The 19797-nt window shown below is 31.4% G+C and overlaps 1 protein-coding gene across 4 annotated transcripts; it reads left to right on the top strand.

The window, feature by feature from the left end:
* The first annotated feature begins 2433 nt into the window (after positions 1-2433).
* Positions 2434-14155, top strand: LOC132952957 (uncharacterized). Of its 4 annotated transcripts, none has more exons than XM_061025482.1 (6): positions 2434-2619; positions 3395-3492; positions 4837-4948; positions 10899-10987; positions 11067-11198; positions 11317-14155. In XM_061025482.1, the coding sequence occupies exons 3-6, from the start codon at positions 4916-4918 to the stop codon at positions 11450-11452; spliced, it is 390 nt and encodes a 129-aa protein (XP_060881465.1). In that variant the 5' UTR covers positions 2434-2619; positions 3395-3492; positions 4837-4915; the 3' UTR covers positions 11453-14155. The 4 variants fall into 4 exon arrangements, with proteins under 4 accessions (XP_060881465.1, XP_060881466.1, XP_060881467.1 ...); XM_061025483.1 differs by having other exon boundaries at positions 3376-3492; XM_061025484.1 differs by lacking the exon at positions 3395-3492.
* The last annotated feature ends 5642 nt before the right edge of the window (positions 14156-19797 follow it).

Raw genomic sequence — 19797 nt, 5'->3', positions numbered from 1 at the left:
AGTCTGTAAAACAATTAACGGAAATCGCTTAAAAAAAAAATAGATCGCAACGTCAAAGTTCTCACGTAAACCATAAATTGCAGGGGGGAGCGGACAGCGTAAACGCATATAGGTCGTTCTCGGCAATAGGTAAATTCCAATTTTCATAGACCATCTTAAAATTGAGAATTACGAGGTACGTATTCGTATAACGCTATTATGTTCTAACCGTTCTCGAAACGCTTAAATTGAACCTGAAATTTCCTACGTTACTATTACGCCACTGACGTTCAGCGTTCATTACCTATTTACTTATGTGTCACTTTTGTGTATACTTTTAGACTAGAGTCATTAATAACACGTCCTGCGCGTAACTACGCGAATCCGTCATAAATCGCGCATATTTTATTCCGACGAAATTCGACGGCACTAGAGAATTATTATATTATTATATTATATCATACAAAACTGGACACAAATTGTATATTTATTATATTATCTATACGAGACGGCCAGACGACTTTACATTTATAATAATAATATGATATAGTTGTGCTGTTTGTAACATACGGTACCCGATGTATCCTAAACACACATTGTTATACCTACAAGCTCGTTTCGGTTTGAATAAAATATGTAACATAAAATATTAACGAAAACGCTGTTCTGCAAAAACAGTAAGTATAGTGTTTCTGCTGTACAGCAATATAAAAGATATTATAATGGAATAATTTTAGCGACTACTTTTCGTCCGTGTTTACATTATTATACAAAGGTAGTATTATTATGCTAAAAATCGTTTACTTTAGTGTTGGATAATATCGTCTTACTTAAAAGTAAAATATCAACATTGAAATAGTAAAATATGATATTATGGTAATTAGTAATTACATTTTACACCCGTAATGATGACATGGTGCGTTTTAAAAGAAATTTACTTTAATTCGATAAAGTATAATATTTTTATAGGACATATTTGATTGAAGTGAATACTTCATAGGCGACAGCAGACCGTTTAACATATTTCAAATTTCGAGCGGAGCGATGAATGTATTTTTTTTAAAATTTTAAACTTAAATATTATTTAATCGACTAAATAGAATAAGTTACTATATAAATGATTCTTCGTTCATGTTATGAAAAGTTTAATAGTTTGTCATAATGCAAATCGAGGTAATTCTTGCTACGTATTGACTATTGATTTTATAATAGACATAAAAGCAATGGTATTGACGGAATCAGAGTGGTCAGAGTAAAAGTTTGAGTGAAAAATAAACGTTTATTTAGATTTTGTTATAAAATGTTTCTTGGTTACCACTTACCTAGGTATAGTTTTGCCTAAATTATTATCGCTCTATACTATTGAATGTTTACATTATTTGACAGTCAACAACCATCCCGTAAAGTTCGATTTAATGTAATTCCAATCAAAGTTAAATATTCATATATGCGTATTCACTTCTGTCGTATGCACACACGTATGAAAATGAATCTGAAAAATTAATTATTTTTTTATGGTTAAAAAGATAATATATTATAATGGAATCATTTTAGTCACTACTTTTTGTTCGTATGCATTATTGAAAGGTAGTACCAACTACCTACCTACTAAATTATTGTATTAAAAATCGTTTACTTTAGTATTTATATTATTGTCTTACGTAAAAGTAAAGTATCAATATCGAAATATTTCAATATAATATTATGGTCATACTACATTAAATCAATAATGTTTATGGTACGTTTTAAAATAAATAAATTTAAATTCAATAAAATATAATTATTTATAGAACATATTATTTTATTTTATACAAAGACGATTTATCTAGAAAATGAATATTTTTTTTGCAATTGATACAATATTATAACATATAATGGAATAATTTTAGTCTCTACTTTTTGTTCGTGTACATTATTAAAATGTAGTACTAACTATCTACTTGCTATTATATTAAAAATTGTTTACTTTAGTATTTTATATTACTATTGTCTTACGTAAAAGTAAAGTATCAACATAGAAATATTTTAATATAGTGCCTATTATCATAATTACATTGCATCCATAATATTGATAGTACGTTTCAAAAAAAATTAATTTTAATTCGATAAAATATAATTTTTTATAGAACATAATATTTTATTTTATACACCAGTATTTGGAAAATTAATCATTTTTTTTACGATTGATTAATCGTCAGACACTATACTTCATGCGTTCACTGGGTAAATACTAAAAAAAAGATTATTTTGAGTACCGGCCTAATAAATCATAATGTTAAACTCCTTAATTCCCCATTTAACGTTCAGTATTCTTACACTCAATAATATATTATTAGGTATTATAATCAATTCGAATTGTATATCTACCAATGTAGGTACTTATGAAAACTAATCTCTTACGCAACATTGTCAACTGTAAAGGTTGCAGTGTGTGATGAGAATTGTTGACTTGATAAAGCATTGTAAGTCCTATTGACTCGAAAGAAGCGTTGAACTGCAAATGGTTTGGTTATACATGGCGGCAAAGTCAGAGAGAATAAGTGATTGTTAAAAATAACAAAATATTTTCGAGGTCGGACCATGGTTGATTAAACACACGGATTCAGTCTGAAACACCTAAACTTTTCACTTTTGAGTTCGGTAATATTATAATTAATTAACTAAGCATTAAGATTAATAATTAAGTGGCTAAAAAATTATTTGTTTTTTTTTTTAATGGATATGATATCTGATCGAAATAATAAATTGGTGAGTTAAAATATAAATATTTACGAGTAACACTTAGAACCGCAAACATTTTACACTTGCAATTGATACATTTGTAATTATTACATAATTATATAATTTTTTATAATAATATAACGCTAAAAAATTTTAATGTTGGAATAGTATTAGGAATTATATTCGGAAAATTAATCGACTATACTTGGGTACTTATTTATTATTTTATATCAACTGTAAAAAACGAATATGCGAAATCAAGATAACTCGTAGAATTTTTTTTGCTTATTTTTAGTTGCCATTGGTAAGTATATAGTAGCACAAGAGAAAAAACATTCAATCTTGATGCCATGGACAACCAAACTGTTCATTATAAAATTATTACCATTCTGTTCGCTTATTATTCCTAACCTTATAGAATCTAAAACGACTGACGGTGAGCATAATATATTTACATTGACAGCGATGCACTCGCGTATTACGCACTACCGCGTCTCCATAGTTGTAAATCCGTTTCAGGGAGTGATCGTATTGGACACTTTTTACCCCGGTTTATTTTCCTGTGTAAAAATTAAAAATTGTGAAATGAAGGGCTACATTTTAACTTTAAAATATAAAATTACCTAAGTTTAAATTGAGTTAGCTCTTAGTAACCACTAATTCAATCGTTAAAAGATTTGTTTTTAATTAATAGAGCACTATATGAAACAGATGGTTAGCATTTTATCTACCCAACTACGGAAAATTGAGCGAAGAAATAGGAAAAATAACATCAGTGGCGCAATCTGTCTGGTTCGTACAGCAACATTTTTAAGAAAATAATATACTATTCAAAATCACTAATAATTTGACCGTCTTAAAAATCTGTGTTACTTACATTTTCATTTACTTTTGCGGGCGGAGGAGCAATCTAATACACTGGCTAGACCGATTTGCTTATGAGTCATGAATGTATTAAAATATTAAACCAAAATACACGAATGACACGATTACACAATTGTTCAATATTTAAAATTTTTACCGGGCGAAAGAAATTGTTGGGTCATAACATATTATTTGTGTGACATTATTGCCATTGGTTACAGAAAATAAAATAGTTATTATTATAAATGAATATAATCTTAGACCGTTATTTAGGTTTTTTGCGATGATTCGGTTTTTGAGTGAGTTATGATCATTTTTAATTCTCGCTTTATTATATACGCATAACTTGCTGTCATCATAAAATGGTTTAAGGGCCTGCTTGTGTCTATTTAATAGGGGGCGAAATTCGGGCAATTTGCAATCTTGAGAACTCCTTAGTGACAGTCTTCAATGACATTAGTATGAGTGCGGTACTGCGGTTGAATCATATACCTTATAAGTCTTCTAGTCTGTATGAGCCCTAAGGTCTTTGGGTTGGGTTTATTGAGAGTGGCTGCAGGTGGTCAAATGTCAAAACACCACTAGACAGAAGAATTGAAAGCTTGATTTTTTTGTTCAATACACGCTTTACAGGCAAAACTCTCACACCTCGCATAATGGTCTGATTATAATAATTTTTCATTTTTATTAGAAAGAAGAAGGGTGGTGGAGACGTGGCTATTGATTACGTTATTAGGAAAAACAAAAATAATAAAAACAATTGAAAAACATGTGAAACTTACCAATTAGTCATATTCAAACTATTATAATATAATAGAATTTTGAGCATCAAAATATAATGCGCCCTGTAAGAAATCTTACTCTTTCAAAAAAAAAAAAATTATTATTGATGGATCACTCTACAAAACACGACAGTATATCCAGCTCGAAACCGTGTTTTTGAGCAAATAAACAGATCGTGCGCAGATGCCTTAATATAGTTTTTATATTACCTTGTCCTCAAGATTCCATACTTCATAATTTATTTTAAAATAAAAATGGTTTATTATAACTAAATCATATTTATTTAATCTTAAACATATTTTTTTTGTGATATTCTGACATCTGATCAGTTAATAGACATACTCACATTAATTGATACATTTTTACCAAATTATGACCTATATAATTATGAACTTGTCTATGTAATATTTCCTTTGTCTGTTCATCTCAACCGTTCACTATACTGCATATTATATTATTTTTGATTTAAAACATCCATTATTCCATTAGGTTTGGCGGATCTCAATTTTGCGGATCGCTTAAAATTTTAAGTATTGCAGTCAGCAGATTCGTTTTTTTTCAGCTCAACATGGATATGATATCTGATGAAAAGAAAAAATCGGTGAGTTGAAGTGTATAAATACTATATATTATACTTATAACTAGGTATAAAACCGCAGATATTTTTTTATGTGAGTCTATCAAAAATGGTTTTTGTTTCGGTTAATATTTATACTATTTGTATTATTGTTTCATTTTTATCTCGTCAATTATTTTTACCAATGTTTTACTTATTTTATTTAAATAATAAATATTAGGTGCAAACTTGAAAATAAAACAGTTATGATTATAAATGGATATAATTTTAGACCTGTATTTTATATTTGGTCAAAACGATCAAAACAACTGCGTTAAAAATCGGCAAAGTCTACATTTAATGGAGTTTGAAAACGTGTAAATCCACGGGCATTTACTTTATTACGGGTAACCCACTAACGCCGTGCAGGATAAGCTAGTATACAATAAAACATCCTTAGAAATAAAGGATGACAGGCCATCACCGCTCTGAATCCTATTTCATGTGAGATTTTTGGTCATTGAATTTAAATTTAACAAATCCATTTTAGTGACTTCTACTCGACACCCACTATACAGCAATGTGACTTTCCCGGTATTTATATATTAAATAGGTAACTATACACAAACACAGTAAATTAAGATATTTTATTAGGTATAAATTCACAAGGCTAGGCTAGGCGGCAAGTTAATGATTTTTTTAACTCAGTTAAGTTAATATGCACCAAAAACAAAAAGTTAAAAGTTAATAGTTAATTTAACTATAGGTTAACTCAAACTAAGTTAAAAGTTAATACACACTTTTTGTTAACTTTTTATTAAGTTTAAAAAAAGTTAATTTGTTTATACAACGTTAGCGTACTTAATTTTTTTCCAACCCAAAACTAAATGATAGATTATAGTGTTTATACTAGATTCGAATGATATACATTTTTAACTTTAAACAATTTATGGTAAATATTTTTTGACATGAAAACGAAATAGACTGAAATAGTGAAATATAATAAAATTAAAAACAAAATAAATTAAAATGAAAAAATAATTTATTTATTTCACATTAATTAAAAAAGTAATTTAGTAAGTTAACAGTTAAGTTAATGAAAAGCCAAAAGTAACTAGTTAAGTTAAAAAGTCAAAACAAAATAAACTTTTTAACTCGTTAATGCTCAGTCTCTTAAGTTCATCTTCTGAGTAGTGATGAGCAAAACGAAACTAAAACCAAGATTGTGAAATTAATTCTTGATCTTGATCTATCTAGATTTGGTTACATTTCTTGATCTTGGACCCAGTATTGGTCTTGCACATTCACGATTTATCAACAAAATTCATAAAAAAACAATATAAATAACTATTATAAGGTTAACATTTTGTAATATTGTTTTATGATCTATAAAATATAGTTCAATGTTGCATTATATTTCAAATATATTTATATAATTTTATTTAAACATATTACAAGTCCAATAATTTAATTTATATTTTACATTTTTTTCATATATTTTAATATTTATGTAACATATACGTATGAGGCGTACTTCGATAGATTAGTATAAGACCCTAAAAGTCTTACGAACGACTCGAGAAATAAAATGATTATGTTAACTCACGCATTTATTTACAGATATAATAATAATCGTATCAGTGACTTTCAACGTCTGTGTAGGTTTCGGGAAAATAAACTAATTATTCGGAAGTGTTCAATATTGCTGCAGGTACCTATGAAACAACTATATTTGGTTATATTGTTTCCAATAATTTTTAATCTTGTTTTAATAATTCGTAATTTCCTCGAACACCGATAAAAGTTAATGCAATATTAATTTCTTATAATACCTATTCCTTATAAATAAATATTAAATATATTAAATAAAGGTAAATGTGTTTTTCTTCAGCGTCGGTCTTGCTGGTCATAGATTTGCCATCGATAATGCTTCTCGGTATTTCTCTTACAGACAACATTGAAAGTCAAGACAAATTTTGCTCATTACTACTTCCAAGAACTATACATATTATTCGCCGTTTCTACACCAACCGAATTCGTTTCACATGGAAAACATGCGAAAAAATATATTCTAGAGAAGCATGCACACATTACACATGTACAATATTATCGTTCAAAAATAAATTAACTATTATAGCATTAAGATATGATTTGCAAACGGTGTTTGATTGCAATTATGAATAATAATAACTGCGTGTTATAAACTCCTTGCGTATTGGCTCACTCAAAATGCATTTAAAATGTTGAACTGTTTATCAGAAATACTTGAAGTCCATCTGGTGAATCGTACTCAATGCATTTTGTGAAAGATTTACCTATTACAGATTGAAAAATTAGTCGACAAAATAGCTTGATTTAACCGCAGTTAAACATAATATTATGATGTTTTGCTAATATTTTTACATAATGATATCTATAAAAACAATTACATAATCTATTTTAACCGTTTTGATTCTGTACCTGTCAACAATATTGCAATTTAATGGCGACAATTCGACAACAATCTATCACAGTTTCGTATTTTTGACGTACCTATACTTTATGCCGTTGCCTGGTGCGATCATGGCAGACTCTTATTGGGGAAAATATAAGAAAGCCAAAATTTTTAATTTTCTTATAGAAACCACTATAGTTTAAACTAAGAAAACTCGTCAATCACAGTAAAATAAAAAATGAGCCAAATTTAAATCACTATAAAAAAAAATCTTAATCGCAGTGTTGTGGTTGATGATTAAATGATTTACCAATTTTTTTTCATAACGATTTTATCACTGTCAATGGGAAAGTGTAGTGCTCGCCGGTTCTTCGATGGCAAATTATATTATGTTCAGTCTCGGCGCTCAAAAGTTAATAAACTATGATTTTACAATGGATATAATACAATATTAAGCCCCGAAAAGTATTCTCTATCTACGTAGAATACGTTTTTCTCGGTACTTTCCAGAATAGAGATAAAAAAAGAAAAATTCCTTAAAAAAAACTTAGATTAATCTTTGACCGTATGCGCTCAGCGTACAGCTATTATATTATACCTATATAACGGGGCGACACAATTATATTAAGTGCGTCGACTTGACTTTCGAGTCGATGTCGTTAATCACATCTTTCGGAGCTTGCAACAAACGCGTATCATGTGATATCCGATAACGTTCTCTCGAAACGTATTCCGCGCCAAAAAGATAACACTTTGCCCTATCGTTTCCGCAGTAGTATATATCTATAGGTACGAGAAATACCTTATGTTGGTAAAAAAAAAAAAACTGTCGAGATTTTATTTTTCCGTTTTCATTCTTATAGAATCTTCTCTCTGTTTGGATTATTTTTAATGGCACGGGCGGCATAAAACAGGTGTGTTTTCGCGTTTTAGCGGCGATCAATTACAGCTTGCCGAACAAGAGAAACGTCTACTGCACTACGCCACCACACTCGATGGCCATTCGCGTATAGGCTCGTCGATCTCGTCGTTTTTTACTCCCGAACTGAGACAAAACGTTCATTGTCTTGCCAGGGACACGTGTTTTCCGTTGGCTTTTCGCGTGCTGGCCTTGCTGATGTTTACTGCCGTCGGTATAAAATACAAAGAGATTATTTTAAAGTTAAACGATCGATAACTCGAAAGTATAATACGACCAATTTCGGAAAAACTTTTTTGTCACGCCTGCGCCGAAAGTTTAGTTTTTGATGACGGTCGAGTCGTTGGAAAACGACCTTTTTCCGTCCAGCGGGCGGTAAAGTGCATATCCTTAAAATTTCCGGGTGGTAAAATGGAAATCTCCAAAAGTGGCGTGCGCGCATAATATCACCAGTATTCCCTGCACAACCAAACACTGAATCCGGTCGTTATATTCTGCATATTAAAACCTCCATGCATGGCGCTTAAAATAAATAAAACCTAATCGTTTCTTTCATGAAATATTGTTATCGTAGAATAATCTGGTTGTTGCATAGATCCCCCCCCCCCCCATTACCTTTGGCGTGATCGATGAACGCAGAGGCGTGACAAAAAATAGTATGTGTGGCTCGTGCGGGAAGGAATTTTCGGTCTTGTGCGAAATGCTACCCGCCCGCGCCTTGTCACACAATATACTATTTTACATAAATTAAAGTAGTTGCGAAACAACAATTTTTTTCTATGATATAACTATTTATAACAAGTAGTATACCTACCATCCAATTTCACCTGTGTTGACGAGGATCGCTTACAAACTAGTATATCGTTAAGATTCCCACCAGCCATGACCAGCCACACCAGCGGTGGCTTCATTAAGTTGCTATATTTACTCTGCCACTCGTTTTATAACCGCGTGACCTTAGAATCTGTAAATTATAATTTTGACATATAAAATCTGTATTGTTGTGCCACGTCGCTTCCGTTCTGCCTAAGGGTTCCTAGCGGACACTAGAATCGACGCTGCTGAATGGCCGAGTGGACTACTTAGACTGGACAATCAAACCTGTAATAACGTAAAATTAGATAACATATAAAATAAAAAAATATAAATACGACTCCTGTCGATAGTTATATTAAAATAGTAAAAGTTAGAATAGTAAAATTACGCCATTACCTTCCTCCAGGTGTTCGGAGGGCTTTCGAGATCGTGTATTCGAGAATTATATCAAATACACCGTACAATATAATTTTATGGAAAAAAAGCACATAGAACGTATTAACTGCAATCAACATAAAATATTATATCATATGCCTTACCTGATTCGCAGTTGTTCGTAGACAATATTGTAAGAGTTTTAGGTTTTAGACAAAATAAAGTATTACTTCAAATACACAAATTGAATTAACGAACGCACTGATTATCGCTTGCATAAGAAGTCCAGTTGTCGCTCGTTGAAATCGGTTTCTTTGGTACTTGAGAGGTTGTTACTACGGTGGTTGGTGCTCATGCACTGATTTAAGGGACGGACGTGAGGATGCTGACCAGAGAGTGGTGGGTGGCTTTGTCACTAAATTATCGTGGGTCTGGGAACTAGATTATTCTTTGGCGTTAGCATAAAATAAAGTCACACACATCCTACGTAATATTGTTATGAGTGCGTGTCAATATTTTAGTTGTCGTTGTCAATGGTTTTATTTGATGCGACCGATTTCTACAAGCGACAGTCTGGCCGTTGTTTATTATTCTGTAAAATGTTAGTTTATTATAATGGTGTGTGAGCATATCATTACAAACCAGATAAAATGCACGTGATAGAGCCGTTTCTCGGACTGATGTTTCTTGTCCTTTTCGACGTCACCTTGTATCCGTTGCTGGCCACGGTCGGCGTCCGAAAACCGTTACAAAAGCTCACTTTAAGCGGTGTCCTGGCGATTATAGCGTTTGTGTTGACGGCCAAACTGCAGCTTAAAATTACTGTAAGACTTTCGTTTAAGCGTTTTTTTTTTTTTTTTTTGTTGTTTCGCTTTTAACTATGCTGCGATAAGTTTTTTAAAAGGAAAAACCACATATATAACCAGGACAAGGGTGCATAAACATTTACAACGGATTCGATTGCAACGTGTTTGTACAATCGGAGTCGTTAAACGTAAACGATCACATCGACCCACTCGAGGTGTTCAACGACAGCTACAGTCGTATCTCGGAATTTTACAGAAACGTCTCCGAAATCACATTTGGTTTCGAAGCCAAGTGCAATTTTTTAACTGAAAACTATAAGTTCGAAACCACAGTGACGATAACCGAAAGAGAGGTACTTAAATTTAATTAATGAAACTACGAACTACGTATCTGATGTCAAACTACTAACTTAACCTAACATAAATACTAAATAATATTGAAACATTTTTAGAGAAGTATTACATAAATAAAACAAATTTAAGTATTAATAATATAGTTTGTATTTTCTTTTTTCAATCATTAACTTCATGAATTTTGATTTTTGGTCAATATATATATACTCTCTAAACGTCAAATACATTCTTTAAAAAAATTAAAATGTTACTAATTATTTATTTAACCATACATTTTTAAAATGATTTTAGGAGATTTCGTATCTATTGGCCCGGTTAGATTCGAACACGGTCACATTAAGCCGTGTATGCATAGAAAAATATGGAAACCCATACTTGAGGTAAGTTGGTATCTTACATCAATAAGACACACATTTTACAATATTTGATAAACTAAATTACGAAATCAATTTATTTCAGAATTTTGATGGACCACATATTATTTGATTTTAATGATAACATCACTTTGACCAGTACAGATCAAAACTCATTAACCTCGTACTCTCTATCTTTGTTTCGTGGGATGAATTTTAATTTGGTTAAGGTTGGGAAGTGAGTACTAAATACTTTCATGATATTATAATAATTGTTTGTAAATAACTTGATTTTAACATAAGAAATGAAATTTAAAATGATTTTATTTTAACACATATAATGCAATTTAAAATAGATATAATATATTATACTACAACGGAAAAATATTGACCACGCCAACAATAATAGAGATAATTCCAGCAACGTTTTATACACTTTTATTACTACCGAGATGGTGTTACAATGGTAAAATAATAGAATACTTCATATGATAATTGTATTGTTATTAATATCTATTGAACTACAATCAAATACATAATATGTAATAATAAATGTATATAGAATGTACGATTGTTTACCAAGGATGAAGGAAACTATATTCACATCTTGTGGCAGTTTTTTACAACACTTTTTTTTGTACGTCATTTAGGTACACGAATATCTTCTATACTGTGGTCTCATGCTTCTCGACATGTTGTTATTAGCTTATTTCAGCGTGGTTTATCGGAGTAAGAATGGACACGACTGACACAATAGCACTTAACTAGATCAAAAAGGACGACATATTAATGTTCTCGGCTGAATACCTATGTTGTGGTATTCAATAAAACTGACAATAATAATTATTTAATGATTTAAATGATTATTATTTGTGTGAAGGTTCATATGAAAAGTAAATAATAAGAATGTTAAAATCACCTATACCTGACTTGACGTGCCAAAAATTACCTATTTTTTCTCCTGCATGCCATTAAATTATGAAAAACAAATGTTATACCTAATTAATATTATAGTAAAAAAATATATATTAAACGTGAAAATAATCTTACTGTCAACAAACATTATGAAACTAGCAAATTCTGTTTAGTCTGAGAGTTTTTCATATTTTTTCGGATTTATTCAATAAGAAACTGTATACAAATATTATTTTTTTTTCGTTATATGAGTGATCACATAGCGTTAGAGAGAATCAGAAGAAGTTTTGACTGGATTTTGCAATTTACTATAACCTGTGTAGTGACGGCGTAACGTATAGGCAAAATAGGTACATAATTTTTTAGCAACATGGAAAAAACTTTAAAAATCGCATTAAATTTACAACCGTATTATTATTATGTTGAAATATATTTATTTTTTATTTTTATTTTTTTATTAATTAACCCGCGGAAACTTAGGCCATTGGGTGGTTTTTACTGTGTGGGCGGGTACTGTATGTTTTTTAAAGACGTTTCATACAGTTTGGCAGATTTTTTAGTGGGCACCCGTAGGTATCTGCTATGCCCGAGTAGGGGATGGCAGCATTTCTCTCCGGATGCCGTGACTTGCTTGGGAAAAAATGTTACTCACGGCCGAGGTTTTGAACCGGCGTCGGTGCGCGACGCTACCGACGCTTTGGTCCACTCAGCCACTCCATCCCCCTTGAAATATATTAATATTATGATAGTTTGTATATATACTTCAATATTTAGAGTACAATGGGTTAGAAATTGTATTGTAAACACTATCCTCTACATACGTAATGCATAGTAATTAATATAATATTAAAGTGTTTTTTACTTACTATTTAAAACAATATTTGTAGAACCGATAGATTTAAATACTAATAGTGCCTTAATTGAAACATCTCTTTTTTTTTTCGTTAAAATAACTATATTATAATATTATAATAGGCATGCAAAATTGTATTGTCGTACCATGACACACACAGATGTTGTGACAAAATATATCAAATAATAGAGCTAACTAAACAAAATAACTTTCCGATTGTTGGGTGCGGAAAATACTGTCGTCCCTATATGGCCTATAGTATAAATAATTAAAATTTATAATAATATAAAATTCATAAATTGTTCGTAATCAATTATTTAAGATATTGTTCAATCTTATAATTTTACCACTTAAAAATATATTATACTAGTCTGTTAAGGTTACTATATAATATATTGTGCCCTTGTCAACACCATTCTTGGGTACGAATGTATTGTTTGGGATCCTCATACCACTAGTAACGTAAATCAAATTGAACGAGTCCAAAATACATTTTTACGTTTTGCTAATTATGTTTTAAGAATTCACTGTCCATCCTATGACTACAACTCACCAATAACTAATCTGCTTATGTTAATCTGCCATGTTCGATGAGCAAAGACGATTTGCTGGTATTAGATTTATTGGAGGACTGTTAAAGGGCAAAGTTGATCTTATTTCGCTAATATTCTTTAAGGTACCTCAGCGTTTCACTAGATCTACCATTCCTTTTCATGTCCCTCATGCCATCACAAACTATTTAGCTAACGAACCAATGAGAAGGTTGATGGTGAAAGCTAATTTTTTAATTTTTTGTTTAAAAACTTTTTCCCTATTTAGTTGTTATATATATTTTATTATGCATGTACTTATAATTTACTTTTAATACACATTATACAAAAAAGAGCCATCAAATAATTAGTATAGAACCCAATAAGCAATATGCATGAAATCGTTCATAGTCACTGTTAGTTTATTGATAATGGCACTGGGAAATTTTATGATCGTTCTCATTTCAACGATGTCGTTTAAAAATCAAATAGGTCTAGTATAATTTATTCATTATTATTTGTTTTAATAATTATCTTGTTACCATAATAATTTGACAACCTATACCTGTTGGGTACTATAGTTACACAACCTAGCTTTACAATAAAGGATATACCATACCAGTGGAATAAAGGTATTTTCAGTTAAATTTATTTCATAATATTGTCCACAATAGTAACTAATTGTATAATATATATTTATAGATTTCTTCATTATTTGAAGTTATAATAATATGTTTATTATTACTCAGTTTGTTGTATTAAATTCATGGGAATATGTGTAAAATATACACTGTTGCGAAACGTTTCAGTTCATTGAATAATCAAACTATAATTAAAAGTGCTTTTTGATCTGATAACTTGACTTACTTGACGTAAACTTAAATATCTTCTATGTTATCCAAGCCTGGATTAAGGATTGATCGGTCCCCGGGTCCTTATACACTTACTGAGACTGAAATTCAGGCAATATGCAATTTCGAAGACGCCGCTCGAGATCTTAGTGTTAATCATCAATGACATAAACGTAAGTATAGTACAACTATGGTTGTACCTTATACGTCTTCTAGTCTTTATGAACCATAAGGTATTTGGGTTAGCTTTATTGGGGGACTACGCTTGCTGCAGGTGCGCAAATGTCAATAACACCGATAGAAAAAAAAATTAAAAGCGTGGTTTTTTGTTCAATATAGGTACACTATTTACTGGAAAAACTATCACACCTCTCATAATCGTCCGATTTCAATAATTTGTATTTATTTTGTAGCTAGAAAGATGAAGGTCACAGGGTACATGGTTATTGATTACGTTAGTAAAAGCAAAATAATAAAGAAAATTAAAAACATGTGAATATTTCCAATTAGTCCTATACAAACTCTTATAATGTAATTTTGATGTTTTATTATAACTAAATCATATTTATTTAAATTCAAACATCTTTTGATTTTTTAATTATTTTTTTTTGACCTTTAGTCAATTAGACACAAATCAATTGAAACATTTTTACCCAATTATGATTTATGACCCATATAATTATCAACAATATTGGTTAAAATTTAAGTATTTTAATTAGCAGACTCGTTGGTTTTTTTCAGCACTTATGGATAAGATATCTAATCAAAAGAACAAATTGGCAATCGAGAACAATTAGTTTTCGACAAAAACTAATGGACTATAATTAAAAATGTAAATATAAATTGATAAATTTATACACACTAAATTTATAAATGTCTACATGATTATTTGTAATTAATTGTAATTCACTACTTACTTACTTCCTTATTATTATAAAATTATCATTTATTCCTATTATGAAGTCAATAAATCCACAGAATTAGACAAAAACAACGTGAATAACATCTATAATATAATATGAACTGACAAAATATACAGTATAATGATATTATATAAAAATATAATATAATTTAATTCATTATTACGTATAGCTGCTAGTTGCTATATTTACAAAACCAGAGCATGAAACCGCTTATGAAAAATTCGGTTACCGGGTCCGGTAGGACCCAAAACATTTTTCGTAAGTGGTTACCGGTTTTAGGGGTTTTAAGAATTAGTGGTAATTTATTACCGGTTACTAAAATTATCTCTAAAAATGTCGTTACCGGTTAACGGTTTGGAAGCGGTTTTAATTCTTCAAGATTACCGGTAACCACTTCGGAAACGGTTTTTTCCATTTATGTTTTTTTTTGGAAAATTTTAGTTTTACTATAATTTACACAAAACAAATATCCACTTTATAAAATTGTTCAGGACAAGCTAAATTAAAAAATAAATACCTATATGGCTGTATTTTATCATTTGAAGATATGGATAAACATAAATTTAAATTAAATTAGTAAATTACCCATAACCATCAATTGAAAAATAGTTCACGGCAAAGTGAATCAACGGCGACAATTACAATAAAATAAAATTAATAATAATAATTTAACATGTTCTATAATATGTCTATGAACCAATGAACAGTGCTCGAATTGGGAAAAATTAAGTAGAGGAGCTCAATCCAACGATTTAAAAACTTCGTTCCAAGGGCAAATACATTTAACGGACGCCGACTATTACCAAGGTTGAAATTTGATTTTACAATTAATATTCTAAATCACGCATATAATCACAATAATGGTCGTCATTGCCTTATTCGCGTTTAATAACTATAATACCCATCCCCACAATAGGAACCTGTGAAGCAGCAGTCATTTACTGTTAAAACCTAGGTTTCATCGGTATTCTTACTTTTACCGTAACATGTACCATTGTACCTACACACCTACAATGTAGGCCCTAACATGTTCAGTCACACCCATTATTCCATTGAAATAAATAAAAATAAAAATACACTCTTAATACTTAGTACGAAAAAAAAGAAACACTATTTTGTTTATGAGAACATCAGAATTTTAGATTTTGAGCGAAGCAATGAATGTATTGATTTTACAATATTTTTTTTTTTATATTTGTGTCTGTATCACCTTTTGGGACAGTGAAAATAATACTTAAATTTTCTTCAACATCATTTTTTCTGGCAAGAAAGTGAATCTAGTTGGTACTTTGGGAGGACAAAAGTTCCTAAAAGTTTTCAAAATCGTCAGGAAAAACAAACAAAAAGTTAAGGAAAAAACTCGATTTTGTTTTTTAGTGTAGCTCTATTGTGTCTCTCTTTTTTACTCTATAAATGTAGATACAATTTTATTCGTTGGGTTAACAATCTTTAAAATTGAAACAAGGTTCCTTAAAAGTTGTTATAATAGCAGTTGATAAATATTAAAGATCCGTAGGTAAAATTGTTTTGATAAGTATTTAAAGTTCATATTTTGACTAAATTCATCAAAATCTCAAAAATGATCAATTATTGTAATTAAACAATTATAAAATTTTCAATTTTTATAGCTAAGGATTTAAAGATTAAAACAAATATTCTCATAAACAGTTCTAACGATTATCATAATTGACATCGTACATTCATTCTTTTAGTAAATTTCATAGGTATTAATTAAAACCAAGAACAACGTTTTTAGTTGTTTTGTTGTGATTTAAAAATATTATTTGTGGGTATATGAAACTTTTAGAGTGTAATTTAATATTTTATAAGTCTACACAATGACATTTTCAAATGTGATTTTTTGGCAAAAAATAATTTAACCTTCTTTAGTAGATATCTACTAACGTCTAATACTAAAACCAATCACAATAATATCATAAAATATACCTACTTAGTAATATTATAGGCTGAATGTCGGTCTTATATTAATTATTATACATTCACCTGACCAAAAATACCTATCATTATTATAATATGTTATTAATATATTTAATGCGTGACAAAAACATTGCTAGTAGGTAGTTAATAATTTGCATGAGCCTTCACAGGGGCATGTTCAGTGGAACCCATTAATCATTATTCTGTTGAAATAAATAAATATACAAATACACTCTAATACGTAAAAAAGAAACAATATTTTGTTTTAGTTAATTTAATTTTATTGTGTATTAACAAACAACAAATGTAATTTTGGAATACATTTATTATATAAAGTACAATCAAAAGAGTAAATAGATTGAAGTGGCCTAATTTTGAACAATATTTAATATATAAATGGCTCAAAGTGGCTTTTTTTTTACATTTTTATCATTTTTTTTTTTTATAATTTTTAAATATAACAAACGGCTCAAAGTGGCCTAATGGGGAAAAAAAACACTAGACAAGACACAATAAGCAGGGGGAGTGGTACGTGATGGCGAGGTGCTTGCATAAAGCAATAATAAGGCTACTGGTCACCTCCAGTGTTAGGACTTATCTAGATAAATTATCCAGATAATTATTTTTTTATCTTTTATCTTATCTAGATGAATAAATATAAGTTATCTAAGTATTTATTTTAGCTAAAAATTTAACTTATCTAGATAAATTTACAAGATAAATTTTTGGCAAAAATTATCTAGATCTGTTCAAAAATGTTTCATTTTTATTCTCGTTATCTGAGGCACAACTTGTACGTAAAATAACATCTAGGGTTAAAAATATATGACATTATTCTGTAAAGACTATAAATTATTCCTATTAGGTACTTATTACTTATTACTTATTAATATTCTGTATTCGGTTAATAATATATAATATAATATACTATTTAATTTATGTAATTAGCCAATTACTGTCGCAAAAAATATGTCAAATTCCCAGAATTTTATAAATATTTTTAAACTATAATTAAAATACGAATAATAGAACAGATGGCAAGTTATAACCACCGCCGTCCCAAACAAAATTCCATAGAATATAATATTATTCAGTGAGAAATAAAGATAAACCAGCCGTCTATTCTTTCTGTATTTGCAATGCGTCTGAAATTAATGACAATTGATATGTCTGACGAGCAATACGTGAGATGCTATTTATATATTTCGGGTTTTATGTTTTATATTATAAATCTATGGACTATAAACCAATTTTAATTGCACATGACGTATAATAATAATAAACATTATTTCGTATACACAAATACACAATACTCGTAAATGTATTTTCAATGTTGTTAATTAATAATGGTACGTGACTCGAAAAGTGGCCTGTGACCTCACCACACTCCCGGAAAGAACGGCCGTTAGCCATGGGTTCTCATGTGTGTGTATTACATTTGTGTACTTACATGACGGTATATATATCTTTTTAAATTAGTTGTTTTAATTTTAATTTCTAAGATTATCTGTTATTTCAATATTTAGATAATTGTCTAGATAAAATATTTTTATATTTTATCTTTTTGTTAGATGAATTTGATTTGTTTACCTCTTATCTGTATCTTAGATAACATTTAGTGTTGTTATCTTTATATTTATCTAGATGATTTTTTTTGTTATCTGTTCCTAACGCTGGTCACCTCTATACGCTCTCGCGGCACATCTCGCAGGCGGACGAGTGCAATCGCCAGCGCGTTTGCTCGCGGGTGACGACCATCATGACGGCGGACGAAGTCCCGACTGCGACGGCCACGGGAGCGACGATGAGACGATTTGACGGCGAGCGGCTAGTGCACGATGTTGTGCGCATCGACGATGCGCAGGTGCTGAAGACAACTGATGCGTGACGACGGCGACGGTGACCTAAAACACTGAGCGAGCAAAGGCAGCTGTTGGTGCTACGGAACCGTCGGCGACCGGAGACGTGACTCGACCGATTGCCACTGGGAAAAAATGGGAGAGGATCGTCGCACCGCGCTGCAAAGGTCCTGATCCCATCCGCGTGATTTTTGCCCTGACTCGACCTAGTCACCATCCGGAGTCGTGAAGTCCTGGAGTCGCGCATCTCCGTACCCTGAAACGTTATCCGTTTCCACGAGTCCGGCGATGCTGACGTCCTTGTTCCTAGCTCAGCTGTATCGCTCACCCGTTGTCTTTTGCAGTTTCCGCCGCCGCCGCCGCCGCCTTTGCGAGTCGTCTTCATGCACTCTGCCATCGTCGTGGTACCGTCGGGGCGGTATCGTTGCCCGCGCAGGTACAGCTAGCCACCGCCGTCGTCGTCGTCCACCGCTCCTGGTGTAACCGAAGCAGCCGAGTCCGCGCCGAGTCGTCTTGATGGTCTCGCGTGTCGGCAACCGCGAGTGTGCGACGCTGGCAACTGCGATCTCGTCTTTCTGCGGGTGGCCGGAAAACGTATTGGGTGACTTACCGTGCTCTTTCACGTACCACTCCCCCGTTGCCGCCGTCTTGTCTAGGTGTCTTCGTCTGGGGGGAGGGGTGGACTACACTGCCGGCTTCAAGCTTTCCGGCAACAACCACACAGCAGCAGGAGCTTTACGCCCTTCCACGTGGCGGCGAAAAACCGCCTCGTCCTACCACGTGTCTTGCACGGAACTGCTGCAGTGGTTGTCCCCTGTTCTGTCTCCCATTTCAGTGTAGTCGTGTCCCTCTCTTCTTCCACAGACGGAATCGTGTCTGCCTTTTCCATCTGCACGCTATCGCCGATCTGCTGCAGTACGTCGGCTGATCCAAGGGCCGGTAATACCGCTGAAGGCGCCGGTACTGCC

Source organism: Metopolophium dirhodum, chromosome 9, assembly GCF_019925205.1.
Source record: "Metopolophium dirhodum isolate CAU chromosome 9, ASM1992520v1, whole genome shotgun sequence".
NCBI lineage: Eukaryota > Metazoa > Arthropoda > Insecta > Hemiptera > Aphididae > Metopolophium > Metopolophium dirhodum.
Note: the sequence above shows the minus strand (reverse complement) of the source record. Positions and strands in the feature narration are given on the sequence as shown.